We start from the raw sequence: 25,248 nt of genomic DNA, 5'->3' as shown, positions 1-25,248 counted from the left end.
GGATGTTTTGATTGGCTCACGCTGGTTGACGCGACGCGTGACGCGCTCAGTGGGAACGAGCCCTAAGAATTTCGACCATTGAGGATGACACATGCTGGTCCATCATTGGACAAAATGAAGAAAGAAAAAAAGGAAGAGGAACCGCAGCTTATTTACCAACATTATTTATCAGCATGATTTAGCCATTCAAGGTATAATATATAAATAATGCTATAAACCTATATAAATTAAAATAAATTCAAAAATTTTAAGAATAAATGGTATAAATGCAAGTAAACACTACAAATTTCTTACTTTCTAGGTTGTAGAAGCGTCGAGGAATCTCAGTATTTAAATTAAATCGAATACAGTGTCATGTATAGAGCACACGATAAACGCACAGAAGAAATAATCGCGTAAAAATGGAAAAAGAGAAAGGTTTTCCAATTACAAGTCTGAGGGAGATCAACATTTTATTGGAGAGACAACATCATAACATTGTCACCGTTTGGGAAATAGTCGACGGTAGCAATGTGAATAAGATTATTCATTGTTATGGATTATGTGGAACATAATTTAAAATTTCTTGAAACTATGAAGTAAAGAAAACAAGTTTTTATACCTAGTAAGTATATTCTCATATTACAGATCACACATCTAATAGAAAAAATTACATGCGAAACAATAGTGCAAATAAAAAATAGAAAACAATTTTAACAATAATTTATCCTTCTAGAGCTTCTAACAATGGAACTACTGTTTTTTGGAAATTGGGAAATCGATCAATTGAACAAAATATTTAAAGAGTTGAGAAATCCAGAGAAAGAATTTGGCCAAACTTTGTTAAATTATACATTATGATTCAAAAGATAATGTTCTTTCATTATCTTGTAAACAATTTGAAACAAAGATTTAATTTATCATTGTCTGATTTAGGAGTTAAATTATTGAACAGGTAAATAATTAGTTTTATATTAAAGAATAATATGAGCATTGAATATCTAAATAAGTCACATTACAAGAATTATTCTGTTTACAGATTTCTAACATATGACTGTCATTGCCAAACTGTTAAAAACATTCTCATTTATTTATACCTCAGCTAATTAATCCAAAAATCTCTACATAGCTCGCAAAATCGGAATACAAAACTAGAAACGAAATTAGAAACACAAAGTCCCCGAAACAACTGAGCGGTGGTAGAGGATATAAACAATTAGACAACAGTGACAATGCTGATTAAAGCAACTCCTTCTTATATGGGTTTAATAGAAGGTAATAAAGTACTGCTCGTCAGAAATGATTTTCATTTGAAATTCTAATTATGAGAAACTTTTCTCATTCTCTGTAAGATTTTCTTCTAAATAAATCTTTATATGATATACAAAATATATATATATATTCCATATAATGTCTGAATGTTAATTTTTAATTATATATATTTTATTTGTATTATAGAAATTTTTTTTTACATTTTTTGTACATATAAATAGAATAATACAATATCTTATTTTGCAAAATGAGATTTTTTGCACATTGCATTTTGCATTTTGCATATTATCAAACCATATGAGTTATTTATTAAAATCAAAATAATAGATCTTTGTATGTGTGATTAACATTTACATATTTCGAATTATATATATATATTTTTTTTATCATAAAAAATATAATTCTAATATGGCTTATTTTAAACACTTTAAATCGTATAAATTAAGAGGAAACAAATATTACATTTTGATAAAAATCTCAACTGTAAATAATATATAATAATATAGTATATGTTATGCCCATTTCGCAATATTTTAATATATATAATTATGTAAAGGAAAGATGTAAAATAGAAAAAATTATGCTTTTATATTTTTATTAATATTGTTTTCACATTTTGTATATGATTGGTATTTTTTTTACATATATATATATTTAGAACATTATTAACATAATTTTGATATTTTTTTAACTGCTGTGTTCTAATTAATTTTTTTGCAAATTTTACGACGAATAAGCTTTGCGCTGTTATCTTTTAAAGTCAGATTACTTTCATTTCCCAGCATTGTGCATATTTTTCGGTAGACCCAGTAGCGAGTTTATAAGCTCGGAATTGCGTTTGGGATGACAAAATCGCGGAGCTGCCAACATCAATCTAGCCAATTGCAATTCACTATCCTGGAACAAAATGTTGCAACGTATGTGAATTTTCGAATAATGAACGATGCATTATTATTTAATTTCTTTTGTAAGCCATATTATTGTTTAAAATAATTATATTTTTTTTTAGTTCTATATAAATCAATTCTACTCTTATAAAGAGCTTGATATATTTTTTAGTTTTGAAATATGACAAGTATGATACATTGTGCTAGTCAAGCGTTAGATATTTTTCAACTATTATTTTGGCTAAATTCGAACGGATACTTACCAAACCTCTACCATAGGGAAGATTCAGTCCTAGAAGATTTCTATCGATATCCTCGACACTCAATGCTTGTCCACAAACAATCCCGACGATAATAGCGATAGTGATGTAGTTAGCCATTGATAGATGCTGTGTCAACAAGGATAAAAAAATATAAAATTTTACAATATAAATTACATGAAAAATATATTCCTTTTTATAACATTTATCATAAAGCTGGAATATAATAACGAATGTAATAATTAAGTTTTAAACTTTGTTATTTTTATAAAAATTATAACGTATTCATTTGTTCTATTGTTTATTAATGATCATACATTTCTTTGTGTATCAAAATATTTAAATAATTACAATACCTGTTTGTAAAATGTACATAATATTGTCAAAAAAAAATATCGTAATTTTTCTTAACATTCATGAAACATACATTCAGTATGTTTCACAAAAATTGTAATTTTTATTACAATATTTTCTCCATTCTTAATATGCATAGTCATTTAATTATAAAATACAATTTTATAAACAAATTTTCTAATAATTTTTGTTTATTTGACAGAAACCGTTAACACATAGTAATGTTTAATAACTATACAAAAGAAAAAAAAAGAAATGTATGATTGCAACGAAAGAGAAAATTTAGTAGAAAATTTATCAGGTATAGAAGAGAATATAAGAATATGCTTCGATTTCTTATCGCATAATTTAATTTTATCGATTATTTACAATTATTATTAATCTGCTGCAGTTGTTGATCGCACTAGTTAAATGTACCACGGTGTGTATCCACGACCTGAAGACGCTGTTCTTTTATACCGCGATCATTCTTTGCTAAAATCTGCTTCTGACAGGTAAAGTGTAGGTTGACAATAGCTCTGCGAACGACAGGTGTCATTCCTCCTATCGGAGGGAGAGATTATCATGGAAATTGTTCGGAAATATTGTTTCGTTTATTAAATCATGTAAAAAAATTCTTCGCGAAGCATCCTGCAAATCCTATGTATCCTGCGTTTGATTATCTAAAGAATTACGAAAGTATCATGTATAATTTATGAGGTTTTTTTTAAATATTCGTAGAATTTGAGGTTTTTTTTAAACATTTTTAAATATTAAATATTTTTATATATGTATATATTATTTATAATATTGTAAAAGAGGGAAAAATTCGCACATATAAATTATGTATATATATATATATATATATATATATATATATATATATATTTCCTATATCTTAATTATGGTAACATTTATTATGCAGCGAGTCTGAAAGATCCTCGTTGTATTTGCTTACACGTTAAATTGCTCGCAAAACGCCCCGTTTATCAAGAGAACTATCATTAAGGAAAAGCTACGAGCACCTGTCTCGTACTCGTTGTGAATGCGAGTCTCGTCAGGGTCAGTATCGTATTTAATCTCGCGAGATGCCTTCCGCGCGAGGAGACCCGACTTTGCGAAGGTTGCGCGGTTCTCGCTCTCGATCGGCCCGTCCTTTTTCAAAAAGCACTCGCGAAGATATATGTATATACATTATCTGGCTATTTGTATTACTCATTCGCAGAACGAGCGAGCAACATGTGTCAATGGACGGATGAATCGTGAGTCGCGACACATTGTCATCCTTCGAGAAAATGAACAGAGAAATACATCGCTTAGCTATTCGGGGGCGAAGAGAGAGAGGACAAAACCTGTCGGAGGATGTAGAATACAGTATGGTAAAAGAATGACGCTCAAAATGAAAACACGAGCTCCTCAAAATAATACTATATTAAACGTCAAAATGTACACTTTGATTCGGTAATTTATTTTTCTCTCTTTTCTATAATTTATTATATAGAATTAATGCAATATAATACATGATATTAATTGATACATTTGTTTTTTATCGCGCCTACGTCTTTCTTTAAAATACACAGGCACACATTTTTTTCTCGAAAATATCTATAAATAATTCATCTGATAAATATAAAAACATTTCTTTCCATCTAATGTATTCTGAATTAAATATAAGAAATCAAAGCGAATTAATATTATTAAGCTTATAAATTAACACACGTTATTAATTTTTTCTCTCGTTCTCAAGAAGTCAAATAAGAAGAAACAGAATAGAAAAGAGGGCAAAACGAATGGTAGAGCGAAGAAGAAGAGGAACGGATCAGCGATGCCTAAATCTTCGACTGTTCCTTGGGATGGGCGCCGAGGTCACTAACCGGCAACCATAAAAGCGGCCTGGGACCGGTGGCACGGCCTTGATTCTGTCTTAAGACCCTTAGTAGCCAACAGTGTCGATCAAGACCTGAAAGAATTGGTCATCTTCGACGCCTTTGCGTCATTTTCTTCCCGCGATGGAGTCTGAAGATGAATGATGTAAAGGAACCACTTTTTGGAATTTTGATTCGCCACCGATTGCGATTAATATTATGCGAAACTTTGTAGCGAGAAGTCAATCAGTTATGAACGAGGTGTAAGAGAAAGAAAAAAAAGTACGTAATATTTTTTTAAATTGACAAAATTCAGATACGATGACTTTTAATCGATATGCGAAATGAACCTCCGATAAATTGGAAGAAATCGACAACAGCGTGTCAGATTTTTTACTCGTTTTATTTTATTATCATGAATCATCTAGTTATCGCCGGATCACTATATCACATTATCTGTTTCGTAATGCTTGAGTGTTTTTTTCAGTTTTTTCGGATGATTAAGGCGACATTTCACATTCGCCGTGATTGCTCATTTTCATCAATCTGTTGATTCATATTCGTTTCCAGAAGCCGTTTAAAGAATTATCATGTCATTCAGAGATAACATAGATATACATACATAAATACAGCAATCGAATCCTAATGTATAGTTTCAAAAAGAGAGAAAGAGAAAGTGTCTCATGGCCTCTATTATCGTGAGAAATTCATTGGAGAATCAATCTATCATTTATTTACATATTAATAGCCTTCTCGTGTAACAATTTGTCGTAAAAAATCGGGAGATAATTATCCTGCGAGATGCATTAATGGCTGATTAACAAATGTGTTACTATGATGTAACACAATCTCTTTGTCAAATTTATGACGACAAATAAGCGCTGCGTAATCCGTCCTATTATTTTCTTGAAAAGAAGAAAATAAAATCTGCGCGAATATAAACTCTTAATGGTGTTTATAAATATGCGATGTCAATGAAATGAAAAAAACAACCACTTTGATGTTAGTTAATAAGTGAATAGCCTACAGTTATAAATAATTAATATTTGAAAAAATAAATAATTACATGAATTTTTTGTAGATAAGTTATAAATGTTTGCAGATAAAAGGCCATAAATTTATATCGCCAGAGAATCTCGTTTGTAGATAAAAAGCCATAAATTTATATCGAAAGCAGGAACCTCGAGTGAGATCGCTTATCAACAAATAATCCACCGTTGATTTATCAGCGTAGCCTTTAACGTAACATAGTTGGTATTATTATGGATATTTAAATTAAAGAGAGAGAGAGAGAGAGAGAGAGAACAGAGAGCTCATTTGCATCCCGACTCACAATCGGCTCTGTACCGATCGTGTTTCATCTCGCCCGCGGTAGAGGCCCATTAACGACCCATAGATTACGGGTTTCGATTTATTTCTTTTTTTCGCGTGAGCCTGTGACGCATAAAATTCAGATCTCTGCGTTATTAACGTTACTCCACCTCGCTACGAAATGGCATTGAACTCGACGCAGCATTTAAGCGCCACGTACCTCTTACCTGTAATCCTGGGTCTATTAATCGCACTTGAAAGACGAAATTTGAATGCGTCGAGAACTGAGCGTTGAATCTGTTTCAAACATACGAGCGTGCGGTATTCGGTAATGCAATTAACTCCGGGCCCGGGGACCGCTACGCTCGAATTTGAATACTCGTCTAACTCTCGGGCGAGATCTTTGTTCTCCCGCTGAACTCTACTTTGAACTGTCGATGTATCGATTAAGCCGCTCGCCTTCTCGCCCATCTTTACAGCTTGCAACGGTACTATTCGGTCAAATATTCTCATCAAGTTTTCTCTTCTTTCTATCTTATATGTTACGTTGTACAAAGTGTCAATGATCCTTGGATCCCTCCCCGAAAATGTACAAACAACCTTTATTCAATTAATTTTTAATTAGCTGCGTAAGATAGTCCTTGTATTGAATGAAGAGATAACGTTTATTGCTTATTATTAATAACTTTTTTGTTGCAATTTTTAAAATATTCTTTAAATTCGATAAAATAAATATGATTGCTCTTATTAAATTAATAATCATGTAGGATTATTAGCTTTTAATTTGGCGACTGTGATGTAGTAAAAAAAACGTATGTCAGGATATTACATGGAACTGGAATGATAATTATTTAGCTAAAAATTGATAAATTTATTAATATATATTTTTTATTAATTGCAGTGAAAACAGCTACATCTTAATGTCTACGTAATGCAGCGATAACAATCTTGCAGTTGAAGTTGTTATTAAACCGCTGTCCTAAAGACAGCTTGTCCCTTTCACCGACCGCGAATTTTTTTCTTCAGAAAAGAGAAAACAAATGACCGATAGATCGACCACTCGTAAGTTCAAGGCGAATCCCGTTGCCATTCCCTAAGATAGGGTGCCTTATTTTTGGAAGTTCCCGAAGAGAAGGCTCGTTCAATTTGCGCAGACTTGTACCATTATTGTGAGTATAAGATTCTCCGGCGAGGAACTAACCGTATCTTCTCCCGTTTCCTTCTCCACGTTCTTTCATTTGCTAGCTGTAATATTTGTAAATGCAAAATCTCGCGACGTCTGTTGGTTTATATCGCGTAGCTTTCCCTTGAATCCCTTCTTAAATCCGCATATCTACTACTATCTCGCGTGTGGGTAAATTGCTAATCGCAGAGATTCAGAGGGAAATATTATCATATATGTGCAATGATCCGTTGATCGCTTCGTAAATCGTTTAAACGGACGATCCACGAATTGGGTTTAACCACACGTTGCGAACGACACAATAACGTATATTTCTTATAGTATGTAATCGCTAATGATCCGTTTCGTCGACCATCAAGGACATAAATTCTTGATTGACCGTATGCGTTTCTTTCTTTCTTGCCGTTGTAACTTCTGTCATTGTCAGCTGTTTTCTGTCATCCGTCATTTCGCATCACGCGACAAATTTCGATGCACTATTTCGATAGTAATGAATGTATGCTCGTTTTTTTATATACAGTATGTATAATTGCTTGCAACGGTACTATTCGGTCAAATATTCTCATCAAGTTTTCTCTTCTTCCATCAGAACAACTCACAGATAAAAATTTTCATTTTTATCTATAAATATGTAAGAGAGGCTTCCTCTCTTACATATTTACAGATAAAAATGAAAATTTTTATTTTTATCTGTAAATATACAGATAAAAATTTACAGATAAAAATAAAAATTTTCATTTTTATCTGTAAATATGTAAGAGAGACTTCCTGATTAGAGTTGTTCTGATGGAAGAAGAGAAAACTTGATAAGAATATTTGACCGAACTAATCGCAGTTGATGAGAATATTTGACCGAACTAAAAATGAAAATTTTTATCTGTAAATATGTAAGAGAGGCTTCCTGATTAGAGTTGTTCTGATTAATAATTTAAAACAATTGTCAACATATGTTGTGTGAAGAATCATACATAATGATGATAAAGTCTACAAATTTAATTCTTTAATTCGTACAAATTTAATTCTTAAAATTTAGGCTGTTGAAAGTTTGTGACGGAATGATTGATCTAATCGCACGACGTTTTTTCTAATCTACATACATATATTTCTATAACAAATACATATATGTATGTTGTTTTCAGATGTAATCCATGGATAGACAATGCACGTTTAGCGATAAGAAGCGGTGACGCTTTAATTAAGAATATCATCGAGCGACATCCTAAACAGATCCCTCGAGAGATCCCACATGGCAATTTATATCGCAAACGATCGTCAAGAGGGTAGGAGCGCTCAAAATAAATCGAAACCGAAGAGAGATTTCGTCTTGGGCGTCCAAGTCCAGGGCGTTTATGTGTACGAAGTCGTGCTCCTCTTGTGGTCAAGGTCACCGCAGAGCGGGGGACTTAGTAGGCAGGATGTTGGACCCCCTCCCCCCGGAATGGAGGAATAGGTATATATATGCGTCCTCACGCATCCGGAATACCAGATTGTTGGCCCTCTCCGTTGGCCGCTCCATCGGTGGTGGTGGTCTTTTAAAATTCATCGCGGTGTCCAAGGAGAGCACGCACCTGGAGGAGACCTAGAGAAAAGCCCTTGCGAATCTATCAGTGCAGTCAGATCGCGTGCCGTTAACAGGTGTCTTCATTCAGTCTAGTCCATCTCCTAGTGACAGTTTAATTTTGATACGCGTATCGGTGTAACGTAACAGAAAGAAAGAGGAAGGTCCGTTTTTGTAATATTTAGAATATTACAAACTGTGCATCACTTATTTCTTTTATTTAATAAATTTTTGCCGTGTATGATTTAACTTAAAAAAAAGAATTTTTGCCAATGTATACTCATATAAACATAACATTATTCAGTCTATAGAATTGTAATTTAAGGCAATTTATTAAAATAAGCGTATTAAAGAAAGATTTACATCGATAGCTGTTTGCCAAGTGCAGTGCAAGCCTCGCACAATACATCGTGAACCATTCGTATCGTATCGTCTCATCTTCCTATGACGGTGTTCGCATTTATAATAAGTGTACGCACACATCAGCTAAAAATAATCGCAATATACATACATATATACCATTGAGTCTTTATCCTCGAATAATTCAGATTAAACACGGTATAAAGAATTTCGAATTTATCATCGTTTCTTGAAACTCACGCGTATAAGTTCGCGATAGAGAATCTAATATAGGAAAAGGCTAATTATAAATTCAGAAAATAAAGTTTCTAAAAAAACTATTCTCTTTCAAATAATAATAATAAATACTTTATTCTAAGTATAATTGAAAATATATCTTATTTAAATTTTGCATTTGTTTTCAATTTTATTCAAAATTTTTATAAATAAAATCGATAATCTTAAACTTGTTAATTTGAACTTGTTGCATGCCATGTAAATTAGAAAGGACAATAAATAAAATATGCGTGCGGGCAGAAAGAATAATAAAGCAATATAAACAAGTAAGAAGTTCCCTTCAAGGCTGTCTTTTTTTGATTTCTTGTACTTGTCTCGAAACGAATGAGACGATCGAAATATCTTGAAGGCATAGTAAACAAACTGACGTACCTCAGTCGCGTATGAAATGCATTCCAAAACACACTACTCCTAGTCTGAGTCCTCGCTACTTAAACCTGTGGCTGTGTCATTTAAATTCACATAAAAATAGCGGTATTTCGAGATCGCAAGGGGGATTCTATATAAGCGTTTTCTCGAAGAGACAGAGAAAGAGAGAAAAATATCAATCTTATCATTTCAGCCAGTCATGGTGGCTTGGATTATCTTCTTGACGCTGGTGAGCTTATCGTCAGCTGTCCCTTCAAAACGACGAGTATTAATTGAAGAAATCCTGTCTTTTACACCATCATGGAATGAACAACATGGTTCCGTTCGCTCGTTCCAGAGAGATGCCGTCGAGAGGCCACCGACTCCGACATTCAATCGCCTGTCAAATTATTTTGATTATAATGAGTTTGGCTCGCACAGATATCCTCTGCGTGATGCAGTCGAATCGTTACCAGCCAACGTCCTTTACGCTGAATCGAGTCACAAATTTCGAGATGACTTTGAGAGGTGAATATTTAATATTTTTTTTTTCACGATTAATTTTATGCAGTTGTAATTTTTACACATCAATTTTAATCCTTATATATAGTTGCATTAAGATTCTAATTTATTCTTTTTTTGTGATATTTTCTTCAGCACTCTTGATTAGGTCTCTTTTCCTTCTTTTAAATAATTTTTAGAGAAACCTCAAAAATTACCTTTTAAATCTGATATTCTATTGAAATATATTGAAATATATATTCTATTGATATTTTATTAAAATCACCTTTCTGAGGAATTTTTTTTTGAATTTCTGTAATTTTTATTAGATGTATACACAAGGTATAAGAGTTAAAAGATTTTAAATTATTGGGGTTTTGAAAGACTTTTATATAATTGGATTTCATTTTTCTATATTTACTTTGTTTTTACTTAACTCGAGTACTCATTGATATATATAATAAAAAAAAAGGGAACGTATCTTAATTTAATCGCTTACTAAATTTAATGTAAAATATAATAGATATATGTATATTATATTTAGCGAAAACAGAAGATTACCCTTGAGAGATGCAGTGGAACATCGCGAAGCACCTTTTCTTAGTGTCGATGTGGATTACGAGTCGATTTGGATCGAACCTGTGGCACCGCCAATCCTGCGAGGAACGCAAAATTTTGAACCTAAAATTGTCTGCCGCTTCAATTCCAAAGCTGTTCATAGAACGGAACCGTTCTCTTTGCTTCCAGAAAATGTGCCAGATCACAAATGTACTCATCTGATATACGATGCTGCCATTTTGGGTAAACAATTTTCTCATATAGATATAAAAATGTATTTTATTTGTCAATATTTTCATTAATTATTAATTTTTTATTTTTTTATTATTTACAGAGAAAGACAATATCTTGCTTAGAGATCCATATGATCAAGGTAAAAATATTATATAGTTTTTATTAAAAAAATAGAAATGGTTATTCAAAATATACAAGTATTATTAGAGATAATAATGATAAATTATTAATTTTTTGTTATTCAATCTCAATTTAATCTCAATTATTAATTTTCATTATTTTATATTATTATGTAGACGGTTATAATGCTATTATAAAACTTCGTTCGCGGGATCCAACACTACGTGTGCTCATATCAATCACAAATCTGAATTTACACGATGGTCTATTCATCCAATATTTCTCCCACACGACTCTATTTCGGCAAAAGTCTATTCTCGAGTTTCTCGAGGAATATCCCTTCGATGGCATCGAGCTCGACTGGCCGGCTGCTGCCGAGAATTGGCAAAGCTTCAAGAGTATGCTCAAGATAATCGGCGCTTTATTAAGTAGAAAAGGATATACTTTGGCGGTGGCGTTGAGACCGGAGGATCCCGTGGATCCAGAGCTTCTGTCAATCGTCGATTTGTTAATTTTGAGAAGCTGGCGAGATATGCCATTTTGTCAAGACGGCAGTTGCAAAGTGAAAAATGAAATAATGGAGAAAATCGCCCTTCATCCGGGTCCCTTAAGTTTTGTCGCGCAAAATATGAGTGACTGGGTCAGACAAGTCAGCGTCGAGCAAAGATCAAAGATCGTTCTCGCTTTACCAATCTTTGGTCAGGGATACACCCTGAAATATGATAATCTTAGTGACACCGGCGCGCCCATTTTGGGACCTGGTAGAGAGGGTGATTATACTAAACAGCAAGATGGAAAATTAGCTTATTACGAGGTCAAGTATCACCGTTAAATAAAACTTGATAAAGATATTCGTCAAGTGAATTAAAAGAAAATTGTCCTATTCTCATAGATATGCGATAAATTGGAGAAAGGATTGTGGTTCTCCGGCAGAGATGAGGAAGGACCGTATATAAAGCGTGGCGATCAATGGATCGGTTATGACGACCCTATATCGGTTAAAGTTAAAATAGCATATGTCCGAGCGACGGGACTTGGCGGGGTTGCCTTATGGTCTCTGGATCTGGACGATTTTCAGGTAATTAACGACAATAATTGTTTCTTTTCTTTTTGTTCAAACTTTCAATTCCGTTACAACTTTAGATTTTGATATATCACACGAAGAGAACGTTAATTAGAATTAATTAGAATTAAAAGAGAATAATTTTAATAATATCAATTTACAATATAAAGCTTTACTTTATATCTTACTATTAATTATATTTTACTTACTTTACAATTATATTTTTTTACTATTAATTATTTATCATCTTTGGGATAAAAACTGGAGGTTGAGTAAGAGCATATGTTACTTTATATGCTTCGTTTTTAGATTCTTCTTCGCTGCTTTAAATTTACCGTTGAGTGAATTTTATTCCTTAATGATGCGATCATTACTCAATATGAGATAAGTGATTTACGCTCATACAAGACGCTCATACAAGACGCGTCGTATTTTCTTAATGCGGTGTGAAAACTAAATACCAGTTTTGTGATTTATGCATTAGATCGGGATATGATAATATATACATATGTTTTGCAATACGTGTCGATGTAAATGTATCTTTATCGCACAACTTGATAGGCTTTTATAATAATGAATCAATTTGATTTATTAAATCCTTTTATTCATGTTATTTTGAGATGCACAGGTTTTATTTAATATGTATAGATGTTATAAATTGATTCCAGGGTATTTGTGGAAATCCTTGGCCGATGCTAAACACAGCTGTAGAAGCTTTAGGATATTATAAGGATACGCTGGCGGTAAATTGTCCGTATGAGTATCACCTCTTCGGAGTGGATCTAGAAGATTGTTCGAGATTTTATTCTTGCATCAAAGGTTTATAATAATTTCGTGTTAATCAAAAATCGTTAAAGCCGAATTTATGTCATTCAAAAATCTAGAAATTTGATGTTAATTTCTTTTTTTCTAGGAAAGCTGCATCATGGTCATTGTGGACATAATCTGCACTTTGACTTACTCGAGGAACGTTGTCTGATGAGTACTTCGGAAAAACTTGCGACATTGTATGGAAAAAAAATTTGCAAATTCAATGTTTCCGATCCAATCCGTCAAGCCTTTTCATCAGGAATATCGTCGGAGCAGAAAAATATGTTGCTGCGACAGAAAGGACCAAGAGTGGTGTGTTATGTAACTTCTTGGGCTCTGTACCGTAAAGAAGATGGCAAATTTGTGCCGGAACATTTAGATTCACAGCTTTGCACCGACATCGTCTACGCTTTCGCCGGATTGAATCCTGAAACCTTACTGATGCAGTCATTCGATCCTTGGGCTGACATCGAAAATAGTGAGTGGTTTATCTGATATTATAATCATTAATATATTTGGATATTATCCAAGATATTATAATCATTAATTTGTGAAATTCGCTTGAAATATAACTTTTTATCTCAAGTAAATTTTACAAATTATGGAATCACTTCCAACATCTTCTTCTGCTTGCAATATTTCAATAAGAAACACGCGATTGAATAATTATTCGAATAATTCGTCCCAGATTTATATCAACGAGTAACTTCTATCAGAGGATCGAGAATTTTACTAGCTCTGGGTGGGTGGACAGATAGTTCTGGCGATAAATATTCTCGATTGGTCAGCAATGACGCGGCTCGCCGTAAGTTTGTCGCGGCCACAGTGAATTATTTGAAAGAGCACAACTTTGATGGGCTGTCATTTGAGTGGAGTTATCCAAAGTGCTGGCAGAGCGATTGCAAAAAAGGTCCGGACTCTGACAAACCCAATTTGACCAAACTCATACAAGAACTAAGAGAGGAATTCGACAAACAGGAACCACCTCTTCTCTTAGCCATTGCTTTATCAGGATATAAGGAAGTTATCGATAGAGCATATGAAGTGCGCGAGATCTCGCGAGCCGTAGATTTCATGTCGGTTATGGCTTATGACTACCACGGCGCCTGGGAATCCAAATCAGGACATATAGCGCCCTTGTTCGGCTTACCTAGTGATAGCAATCCTTATTATAATGTCGTAAGTTTGAATTTTATTCGTGCAAAAGTGCATATTATAAATCCTGAAATATAACACAAGCCTGAATACAACATATTGGAAAATATTACAGAATTTTACCATGAGCTACCTCGTTACGCTCGGTGCTGAAAAATCTAAGCTTCTAGTCGGCATTCCATTGTACGGTCAATCTTACCGACTTTCTACTGCGAGCCAAGCTGGTTTGGGTGATCCTACGACTGGTCCCGGTAAGCCAGGAGAGTTCACCAAACAACCTGGAATGTTGGCTTATTATGAGATTTGTGACAGGATTAAACAGCATGGTTGGAAAACAAAATCCGGTAAGTATTCATCTGTGTGATTTTTATTTTGAATATTATATCGAAAAAATTTACATCACACACGGACAAATGTTAAGAATTAATTCAATAATAAATATACGCTATATATGATTATCAAATCTTCAGGACCAAGTGCTCAGTTTGAGGATCAATGGGTAGGTTTCGAAGATCGAGAAAGTGTCTATGCTAAAGGTAAATATATAGTAGCTAACGGCTATGGTGGAGCTACAATGTGGACCGTTGACCTAGACGATTTTCAAAACCGTTGCTGCTCAGAGTCATATCCTCTATTGAAATCTATTAATCGTGCACTAGGTTCGTATTAAAATAGTCATTTTATTATTATTAATTGATATTATGTTATAATATTACTTCTTATATTATAAAAAAATATTTTTTATATTAAAAAAATACATATAAATATATAAAATTCTCTTTTTATATATATTAAATTCTCTTTTACATTGTATATTTTTTATTATTATATTATTATTATATTATATTATTATATTTATTATATTTATTATATTATTATTCAATATTATATATATTAATATTATTTATTTAATTTCATATCTAATATTATTACCAATTAATTTTATCATTACCACTGCTCCGATTAATACTATAGATCGTTTATCGACGCCCATCTCGGAAGACTGCCAACGTCCACCGCAACCGATAACACCACAAGCACCAACACTGACCACTCACAGCGATGCTGCGAACAACGGTAATCCACATCACACTACACCGATGACAACATCCAGCACTCAAACTACAACGTGGCCCACATGGACGGAAAGACCAAGCACTACCACCCAGCAGACGACCAGAACTACGTGGCCTACGTGGATCTGGACCACTCAGAAACCATCTAGCAAGATCCCGGAGAAAACGACAAAACCTAGTTGGATACAAGAACCAAGTACAACCAGTAGCACTACGAGCTGGACGTGGACTACATCGAGGTAAAGAGATCTTGGAAAAAGATTTTTACGTTTTTTAGATAATTTTCTAAATTTTATTCTCTTCTTTCTTCTTGTTTCATTAAAAATAACTCGAAATGTTTAACATTTTTGTACAGTGGAAAAATATCGATATTTGCAGTACATAATAATTTTAAATGCGCTTAAGCTTTTACTTTTTACTATTGAAAAAATTATTTTAATATTTTAATATTTTAAGAGCACCTACTACACGACCTACCACGACAACTACCACAACGCAGGAATCAATTATCACCACGCCAGGAACGACCTGCACTGACGGCGAGTACTACAGCGATCCCGCGAGTTGCAGCAATTATTACAGATGCGTTCGCGGCGAGATGAAGCGCGAGCAGTGCGCACCAGGGTTGCATTGGGACGCGAAACGACATCTCTGCGATTGGCCATCGGCAGCGAAATGTCAAACAGAAACTGGTTATTACGGCTACTATTTATTGAAGCTGTTTACCGAAATCTCATTAACTGGATACTTCGTTTCTCTCTCTTTCTTTCTATATTTTTAATGTTTCCTCTTTTTATCCTTTTCTTTCTTTATCGTGAGAGAAGCGTTTTTGCAATTAAACGGCTTGAAATAACTTAGCGAGACAACGATGTGAACAATAATCAGCATGATGATTGGCACCTTGGTGCAGGATCGCACACGATCGATCGTCGAGAAAAATGAGTCGTACTTGATGAAATTAATGAGAAAATTATAGTCATGACAACATACATATTTTTTATATTTTTAAAAAATAAGGTACCGACTCTTTCTTCTCTTTCGGTAATTCGATAAACGAGTACATCAGTAGATATATAAACGCAAACCTGTTTGCGAATCGCGCGCATGCAAATATCTTTGTGTATGCGTACCTTCTTGTAACTGTCGCCTGCGGCCAAGAAGGCACTCTTGCATCCTCCCTCTTTATTAACTGCTGAAGAGAAGCGAAGATGCCCGATGCAGCGGCAAGGGTATAAACAGCACCGACTTGCTTGTTAGCGCTTTGTTCGTTCCTATCATCCGTGAAAACCATGGCTTTCCTATTTCAACATCTTTACATAATATTGATTCTCTTTTCTTTAAACTGCATCGCACAGAGAGTACATAAAATATCTCAACAAGGTGCCGATTAATATTTGATTGATTATAGTACGATTATAATATATAACATGCAATTCGTCTCACGAATTCTTATGTCTTCTTTTCAGGTTCGACACACACATATACTTCGACAACAAATCAACGTCCTTCGCTGAGTTCAACCAGAAGACCATCTTCTTTCATAACCACCGTTAAAACCACGTCGACGACAACGACGACGACGACGCCAACAACAACAACGACGACGCCAACAACAACGACCACAAGATTCACCACGTCAAAACCTATTATTTTCGTGACATCGACGCAAAAACCATTAAAACCATGCCAACACGGACAATATTACCCTTATCCGAATTCTTGCACGAGCTTTCTAGTCTGCGTAAACGGTGAACTCGTCTCGCGGCAATGCGGCCCGGGTTTAAACTGGAACGTTGAAAAGAACATGTGCGATTGGGCCTTTAAAAACCCCTGTGTCGAGACCTCACCTCATAAAAACGCTCTGCTTGTGGGAAGGGATACCGTAAGTAAATTATTATAATAATATAATAATTAAGAAATAATTAATATTATTAATGAGTTAAATAAATACTTGAATAAATGCTCGCTGAACATTAATAAACATCAGTAATCGCTCAGATATTAATCCACGTGCACGTTTCTAATTTGTTATGTCTTTTCTCGATATATCCGGTTCATTCATCATTGCATCTCCGCGATCTCTATTTATCGCATGACAGTCTGAGATAATTGATATTGATATCGCAATATTATTATTGCAATTACTTTAGACCTGCATCTCCGGCAGCTACAGTAGCGTACCGGGTGACTGCGGAAGCTACCAAGCATGTCTTTGGGGTCGTCAGGAAGTGTTTAGTTGCGCGCCAGGCTTACATTTCAACAAAGAAACCCGTATTTGTGACTGGCCGGCTCGGGCAAAATGCGCGAACGATGACAAGGAAGCCACCACGCAGATGACAATACCCACGACGAATTTACCAGTTCAACCATCGACTTCACAGAAACCGGTCACGCAATCTACGGCTACGGAACAGACACCCGTTACGTCAACCACGAGCCAACCTACATCAACCCTGCCTTCCGCAATTATAGATCCTGACAAAGTGTCCCCCCTGTCTGGCGACTTCAAAGTAGTGTGTTATTTCACTAATTGGTCGTGGTACCGCCGCGGGATTGGCCGTTATCTTCCGGAACATATCGATCACACCTTGTGCACACACATCGTGTACGGTTTCGCGGTGCTGGATTATTCCGAGCTAGTGATTAAGGCCCATGATTCTTGGGCGGATTACGATAATCGTTTCTACGAGCGGGTAGTGGCTTACAAGAAACGGGGTCTTAAAGTACTTCTCGCGTTAGGCGGCTGGAACGATTCGGCTGGTGACAAGTACAGTCGATTGATACACAGTCTGTCTGCCAGAAACAAGTTTATCGATCACGCTATTCAATTTATAGAAAAATACGGCTTTGATGGCTTGGATCTTGATTGGGAATACCCTGTTTGTTGGCAGGTGAATTTATTTTTATTTATTTTAATAATATATGCAGCTTTCGAATTTTCGTCCCTTATTTTTTTTCTTTTTAATTACTTTGGAAATATTTGATCAATTTTGAATAATATGTAAAAGAAAGTCAAATGTAAAATTTAAATTTAATTATGTAATCTAATTGTCTTTTATAAATTTTATAAAGATATATAAAGTTTCATAAATTTTATATATTTTTATATAAAATGTATAAAGCCTTAATATTATATAATATGTAAATTATAGACATATTTATAATTGTCTTTTATATAATTCTTTATTAATTTTTTTAAATTTTGGTACAGGTGGATTGCAACAAGGGCCCAGATTCGGACAAGGAAAGATTCGCGACTTTATTGCAGGAATTGAGCGCAAAGTTCAAACCGAAAGGACTTTTGCTCTCAGCAGCAGTCTCGCCGAGCAAGAAGGTAATCGACAAGGGCTACGATGTGCCGGCGCTGGCCAGATATCTAGACTGGATCGCCGTTATGGCATACGACTATCATGGACAATGGGATAAAAAAACTGGTCATGTGGCGCCCATGTATTATCATCCAGACGATGACTACTCTTATTTCAACGTTAATTACTCTATCAATTACTGGATTTCGAAGGGTGCGCCACCCAAGAGTATCGTCATGGGCATGCCATTGTACGGACAATCCTTTACAATTAACGATCCGAGAGCGGGAACTGGTCTGAATTCCCCCGCTAGCGCCGGAAATGCCGGTGAATTCACCAGAGCCGCAGGTTTTCTATCTTATTACGAGATCTGTGATCGCGTGCGCAACCGCGGCTGGACAGTAGTGCAGGATCAAGAATACAGAATGGGCCCGTATGCTTACAAAGGCAGCCAGTGGGTCAGTTTCGATGACCCGGAAATGATTCGGCGGAAAGCGCAATTCATACGCGACATGGGTTTAGGTGGAGGCATGGTATGGGCTCTAGATTTAGACGATTTTCGCGGACGATGCGGCAATGGACCTCATCCGCTAATGCACGTAATCCAACAAGTGTTAGCGAAACCGCGAAGCGACATATACGTATGGTCCGAAAATCAGAAGCCAACAACAACGACGATGTCGGTCACCATCAAACCCACACAAACGATACAGCCGACTATGTCAGTAGATCATACTACGCTCAATACTCCCAGAAACGAATTGAAAGTCATTTGCTACTTTTGCAATTGGGCCTGGTATCGACAGGAGGGTGGTAGATTCATGCCAGAAGACATAGATCCCGACCTCTGCACCCATGTGCTTTACGGATTTGCCGTTCTCGATGGTAGTAGCTTGACAATTAAATCTCACGATCCTTGGGCTGACATAGACAACAAGTTTTACGAAAGGGTAGCGGCATTCAAGTCGAAGGGCCTAAAAGTGCTAATGGCATTGGGCGGTTGGAATGATTCAGCCGGTGATAAATACAGCAGACTTGTAAACTCACCTACTGCTAGACAGAAATTTGTTGCGCAAGCTTTGCACTTTATCGAAAAATATGGTTTTGAAGGCCTAGATTTGGACTGGGAATATCCAGTGTGCTGGCAAGTGGACTGCAACAAAGGCCCAGAGTCTGATAAAGAAAGTTTCAGCCAGCTGGTGAAAGAACTGAGCGATGAGTTCAAGCCGAGGGGGCTGCTTCTCTCTGCAGCTGTCTCACCGAGCAAAAGGGTAATCGACGCAGGATATGATGTTCCCGTTTTGTCAAAATATTTAGACTGGATATCTGTAATGACCTACGATTTCCACGGGCAATGGGACAAAAAGACAGGTCACGTGGCACCATTATATCATCTTCCAAGCGACTGGGAGCCAACATTTAATGCCGTAAGTTTTATTCAAAGAATTAGTGATTATATAAGAATTATAGATAAGATAATTATTCAAAAATTGTTTGTTTATTATCAGAATTTTTCGATCCATTATTGGATAGAGAAAGGTGCGAACCCACAGAAGCTAGTCATGGGCGCTCCATTATACGGACAATCATTTTCATTGGCGGAAAGAAATGTGCACGGATTAAATGCGCCAACCTATGGTGGTGGTGAGGCTGGAGAGGCAACCAGAGCAAGAGGCTTCTTATCATATTATGAGGTTCATATTTTTCATGAAATATAAAATAAAAGTTAAACAAAAGTATATCGTAATAAATTTCAAATATATAAGAAATATATAAGATATATATAAGAATTATATATAAGAAAATATCCGTTTTTTGGAGAATGTTTATTCCGGCAATAAATAAATATTTATTCTTCTGTTCTAATTATGACAGATATGCGAAAGAACATTAAAAAGAGGCTGGACGGTTATTCAAGACAAAGAAAGGAGAATCGGTCCTTATGCTTACAAAGGTGATCAATGGGTGAGCTTCGACGACGCTCAACAAATTAAATTAAAAGCAGAATTTATTAAGAAACATGGTCTCGCTGGTGGGATGGTCTGGGCTTTAGACCTGGACGATTTTAAGAACAGATGCGGCTGCGAACCTAGTCCGCTATTGAGAACGATGAATCGAGTGTTGAGAAACTATCCGGAGGGCCCGCTGTGTCCTGTTACGGAAGGTAAATTTTTTAATATTATATTTTAAGAAATCGATCAACCTATAATTGCATATATACATGGGGAAAATTTAGATGAGAGAGAGATTTTATGTAAAATTAATTAATAATTTTTTTTTAATATATAAATATTAATATTTTTCTCTTACAAATATTAATATTTTTTTCTTATTTTATAGGTAGTATTTATGATTTTTCTCACGTAATGTTTTTGAAATGTCATCTCTTCGGATTCAGGTACGGAAGCTATCATAATCGATATTGACCAGACTGATATCGAGTCTACAACTGTCAGCGAACGTCCGATATACGAATCTACAACGTCGCCGAGGCCAACGTATACACCATCAATCACAACAACGACAGTGACAATGACGACGATAGAATCAGATACGGACGACACCGTTGAGATCGAAGCGAGTTCGCCACCGCCGATTGATTGCGGAGGACTTTTGTTCCTACCACACAAAAGCGATTGCACCAAGTATTACTTATGTAACTTCGGCAAGATCTCGGAACAGTCCTGTCCAACTGGACTGTTTTGGAATAAAAATCGATGTGATTGGCCGGAGAATACCAAGTGTACTCAGACTGCTCAGCGTCAAGTATGTACTACTATTAATAGAACGATCAGTCTTTAATCTGAAAGATAAATAGTCGTTTTAATAAAATTTTAAACGATTAGTCGCAAAGTTTACTTTTTTCATTTTATAGATAAGCATGTCGCCAAGACTGACAACAGTCGAAAATGCGAACGATAAGAAGGTGATTTGCTATTACACTTCTTGGTCTTCGAAGCGGATGAGCTTTGGCAAATTTTTGCCGGAGGACATCGATGGAGAACTGTGCACGCATATCGTTTATGCTTTTGCTACGCTAAATATCAAGGAGTCGGAAAATAGGAGGAATACACCGACATTTACATTGAATGTCGAGGATTCTACTGATATTTATAGACACTTTCTCAATAAAGCAGCAGAAGTTAGGAAAAAAAACGGCGTTAAAATATTACTCGGTTTAGGAGGGTGGAACGACTCGAAGGAAAACAAATACAGCAGGTTGGCTGATTCGTCAACGATTGAACAGTTTGCACAATATACAGCGCAATTTATTCAGAAGCACGGTTTTGATGGTTTGCATCTTAATTGGCAATTTCCGGTATGCTGGCAGGTAAATCAAAACATATGTCTTCTTGTTCTTAGTATGTTTTCAACAATGTTCTTATTATGTATTTTAAGAAAGATTTTTAGAAATCTTGTTGATTATATAAAAACATATAAATATAATTGAGAATAATGCCCGATCACGTCTACTGCTTTCGCTCAAATTGAATATCTATTAATTTATTCTTGTCTTTAATTTATATATTAAATAATTTAAGTGAAGCCATCGATGGTCAACCACTGTCTAATATTCTGAAGCTAATAAAAATTCTGAATTACATATAAGATGAAAAATACATATAATAATATTGTCTTCTAATATAAAATATCTAACATATTTAAAAAATTTAAGAAATATTATAATTATAATTTTAATTTAGGAAATATTGAGCAAAGAAATATTTTAATGTGTATATAAAATTGTGTTTTTTTTCTTGCAGGCCGATTGTAAGAGCGGTCCTCAGCGCGATAGTTTCAACTTTTATCGACTGCTTCATAAATTCAACGAAACTTTTAAATCTAAAGAACTTCTGTTATCCATCGCGGTCTCAGCGAGCAAGATCGTCATTGATAACGCCTATCTCGAGATTCCGTCCTTGGCACAATATGTGGACTGGATCGGCATAATGACATACGACTATCATAACTCCTGGGAACGCGAAACCGGTCATGTTGCACCGCTCTATTATTATCCCAGCGATGATACGGTATTTCTAAACGTCAACTTTTCCGTGAGATACTGGCTCGACAAAGGTGTACCGGCCAATAAGATTATCATGGGTATTCCCGCTTACGGATCGAGCTTCACTTTGTCCGTACCGCAAAACTATACCGTTGCACCACCAGGCTTCCACGCAAAAGTCTCCGGACCTGGAGAACCTGGCAAATTCACGAAATCGGCCGGTTTCCTAGCTTATTATGAGATATGTGATAATGTGAGAAACGATGGCTGGTCCGTGACGAAAGATCCGAAAGAACGTGTGGGACCCTATGCAACGAAACGCGATCAGTGGGTCAGTTATGACGATATATCCGATATAGCGAGAAAGGTACGTGTAACAATTATATAATCACGCTGTTTGTGCACAAATTACATAGATGTTACATGATCGCATTTATAAAATTCAAGTCGCATGTATCTAATGAAATAGCGCAGTTTCAAATTCATAAAAATCCAATTTGTATTTTTTGCAACGTTATATTGCGCGTTTAAATTAACATAACACACATATATACATGTATATGTACTTTTAGGCCGATCTGATAAAGGAACTGAACCTCGGCGGCGGTATGATCTGGTCTATTGATCTGGACGACTTCAAAGACCTATGCGGCTGCGGAAAGTATCCGTTGCTGACGACCCTGAATCGCAAACTCGGAAGAAGGCAGCCTGGTCACGCGACCGATTGCACTTGAACTGCATAAGAGCGATAACGTGTATATCAAAGAATGTTGTTTTTATCGCGGTCGTGACCCTTTATTTGATAATGTCGAGTGATCTTTTTATCTCTACTCTACGCACCATGGAGATTCTAATCAAAATATTTACTATCATGAATATACAAACGTTGTAATTTCCAGTGGCTGATTTTTCTTTCAGTTTAAAAAGTGACGTAAATCAGCTGCTTTTACGTTGCCTGATACTTGTAATAATCATAAATATTTCTCGGAATTCTCTATCGAATAAAGGGTTAATCGAATGCAATCATTAAATGCATTATCAAGTGACACAAGTTGCTCAATACGAATACGAAAAATCGTAGCGAACTCTTTCTCAAATATTGGACACTAAGAAAAAGTCATTTCGAGTGTCGCTTAACTGAATGCATTGTAAAAGTGTGATATCCTAATATTAGATATTCATGCTTATGCGTTATTTTATTTTCTATATAGAGAAAACAAATTAATCCAGCCAAATTTTCGGGTGATTACATAAGAATCTCGGACGATTCGCGATCGCGAAATAGAAAATTCTCACAATAAATAAGATACTATGTACTATACTATACTAATGCATTATAAGACGCATGTATATGCTTAATAATGTATATTGCAACACTCTTCCGGATGACGTGAATAAAAGTTTCGTAAATAAAGAAAAGAAGAACATATGCATCGAAGATTGTCTGTTCTTCTGGCATATGTATCTTCACGTCACCTGAGAAGATTAATCTAAGAAGATTATTGTTTTAGTGTAAGTAAATCTTATAATTAAGATTTTTATCTCACAATCACGCGTTTATTAGATATATAACTGATCAGTTGATTTTCTCGAGATTAAAGATTTCAGAATTAATGAGATATGACTGAAAAAAACAATGAATTATATGTGACTGTTGTTTATAAACATACATAATATTATGATACATCATACATGATATTGCATATATTCGATTCTTGCGAAAAATGAAATAAAGTAGTTATAAACTGATTATAATTCAAGATCACACAAAATGAAAGGACAAGAGGCGAGCAAATTTAAATCACAGAGAATAAAAGGACAAGAATCGAGCAAATTTGCATGGACATGACCGCGAATTTAAAGTAGAACCAAAGTTCTTCGAATTGAATTATATATCACGGAAATGTGTAACATTTATTGCAATATTAAACGATACATTTTAAAAGATATCTGCAATCATTTCCAAGTATACTATTAAATTTTCGTACAATCGAGTCTCTACATATAAATATTTTCCACGAATATTCGATAAATCTATGATCAATTGCTGCATTAATTTACCTCGAGCGCATGAAAGCCGTCTTTAATATATTAATCCTAAGTTCGAATCTCGCGATTTTAATTAATCGCTTTTTATATCCCTCGATGAAAAGTTAATGAAATATTTCTATTAGCAAATATGCAGATTATCGATGAACTATAAAAACAGAGCCGAACACACAATTAAGCTTAGTGCGTATAATTTTAATAATTAAATAAAGTTACATTTGCCACAAGATTCATTTACTTTTCTTACAATCCTTGTGCGGTATCATTATCTCTATGTCCTTGAAACTTGTGTTGCGCAATAAAATAAAAACGCACTTGCTTTTACATAACAATATTAATAATTATTTGTTGCGAGTATTAATTATATACTTGATTCAATTTCCGCGCGTGCCTGTTTCTGAATTAGATTCAAAACACGTGTTACCAGTCTCGTAGATTCCTGCCTAAAATCGCACGAGGCCGACTGCTGCTGACGCCAACCGTTGCACACAACTGTAATAACATCGGTAATAATGCTTGTGCCAAAGGACGCAGAAAGAAATGCCGTTAGTCGGATCGCAGTCCGCGTCGATGCTAGTTGGTATTCGAGAGTCACGATTGTAGCGACTTTTGTTTACGCACCGAGCAATGAAAGACTCGATGGAAGAAAATCAAGGTACGTGCGTCTATGTCGAAGTAAAATACAGGAATTTGGTGGAGAATCCCGGAAAACCGGAGTTTTTCAAGAATTTCTGTA

General features: G+C 35.1%; 3 protein-coding genes and 1 long non-coding RNA gene across 26 annotated transcripts in view; 2 read left to right on the top strand and 2 right to left on the bottom strand.

Moving 5' to 3' along the window:
• The first annotated feature begins 98 nt into the window (after nt 1–98).
• On the top strand, nt 99–24,741 carry LOC145961987 (putative chitinase 10). 8 transcript variants are annotated; one of them, XM_083082686.1, is made up of 31 exons: nt 99–191; nt 302–604; nt 716–934; nt 1,019–1,254; nt 2,056–2,168; nt 3,957–4,192; nt 4,479–5,598; nt 5,699–5,846; nt 6,809–7,076; nt 8,230–8,725; nt 9,847–10,160; nt 10,678–10,934; nt 11,026–11,064; nt 11,222–11,859; nt 11,938–12,123; nt 12,777–12,927; nt 13,022–13,396; nt 13,607–14,097; nt 14,189–14,417; nt 14,544–14,732; nt 15,049–15,388; nt 15,606–15,841; nt 16,616–17,031; nt 17,300–18,040; nt 18,361–19,884; nt 19,966–20,151; nt 20,333–20,621; nt 20,856–21,223; nt 21,333–21,788; nt 22,222–22,830; nt 23,036–24,741. In XM_083082686.1, exons 11-31 carry the CDS (start codon nt 9,853–9,855, stop codon nt 23,195–23,197), a joined length of 8,190 nt encoding a protein of 2,729 aa, XP_082938812.1. In that variant the 5' UTR covers nt 99–191; nt 302–604; nt 716–934; nt 1,019–1,254; nt 2,056–2,168; nt 3,957–4,192; nt 4,479–5,598; nt 5,699–5,846; nt 6,809–7,076; nt 8,230–8,725; nt 9,847–9,852; the 3' UTR covers nt 23,198–24,741. The 8 variants fall into 8 exon arrangements, 7 of the variants coding, with proteins under 7 accessions (XP_082938812.1, XP_082938813.1, XP_082938814.1 ...); XM_083082687.1 differs by lacking the exon at nt 2,056–2,168; XM_083082688.1 differs by lacking the exons at nt 99–191; nt 302–604; nt 716–934; nt 1,019–1,254; nt 2,056–2,168 and adding an exon at nt 3,642–3,793.
• Pdf (Pigment-dispersing factor) overlaps nt 1,847–25,248 on the bottom strand; it is a 26,117-nt gene continuing 2,715 nt past the window's right edge. For 2 of the 16 annotated variants that reach the window (XR_014435770.1, XR_014435769.1), the window contains exons 3-4: nt 13,070–25,243; nt 12,568–12,890 (exon numbers count right to left, since the gene is read on the bottom strand). Coding sequence is in view for 9 of the 16 variants with exons in the window: in XM_083082693.1 (XP_082938819.1) it covers nt 3,156–3,295; nt 6,135–6,378 (384 nt within the window). In the remaining 7 variants the exon portion in view is untranslated. The other 14 variants (XM_083082695.1, XM_083082697.1, XM_083082696.1 and 11 more) reach the window with 14 other exon arrangements.
• On the bottom strand, nt 8,129–10,250 carry LOC145961991 (uncharacterized). The gene is made up of 3 exons (XR_014435771.1): nt 9,657–10,250; nt 9,012–9,134; nt 8,129–8,752 (listed from the first exon to the last, which is right to left on the bottom strand). It is a non-coding gene; the product is annotated as an uncharacterized LOC145961991 (long non-coding RNA).
• Nucleotides 25,028–25,248, top strand: part of LOC145961988 (solute carrier family 2, facilitated glucose transporter member 5) — a 9,398-nt gene continuing 9,177 nt past the window's right edge. The window contains exon 1 of the mRNA XM_083082690.1: nt 25,028–25,167. Within this exon, the coding sequence (XP_082938816.1) occupies nt 25,140–25,167 (28 nt within the window). The 5' untranslated portion in view covers nt 25,028–25,139. The remainder of the gene's footprint in view (nt 25,168–25,248) is intronic.

This window comes from Camponotus vicinus, unplaced genomic scaffold (genome assembly GCF_025532165.1).
Source record: "Camponotus vicinus isolate PSW18456_S1 unplaced genomic scaffold, iyCamVici1.0 SCAF_11, whole genome shotgun sequence".
In the NCBI taxonomy this organism is placed as follows: Eukaryota; Metazoa; Arthropoda; class Insecta; order Hymenoptera; family Formicidae; genus Camponotus; species Camponotus vicinus.
The sequence above is the reverse complement of the archived record's forward strand: the minus strand, read 5'-3'. Positions and strand labels throughout refer to the sequence as shown.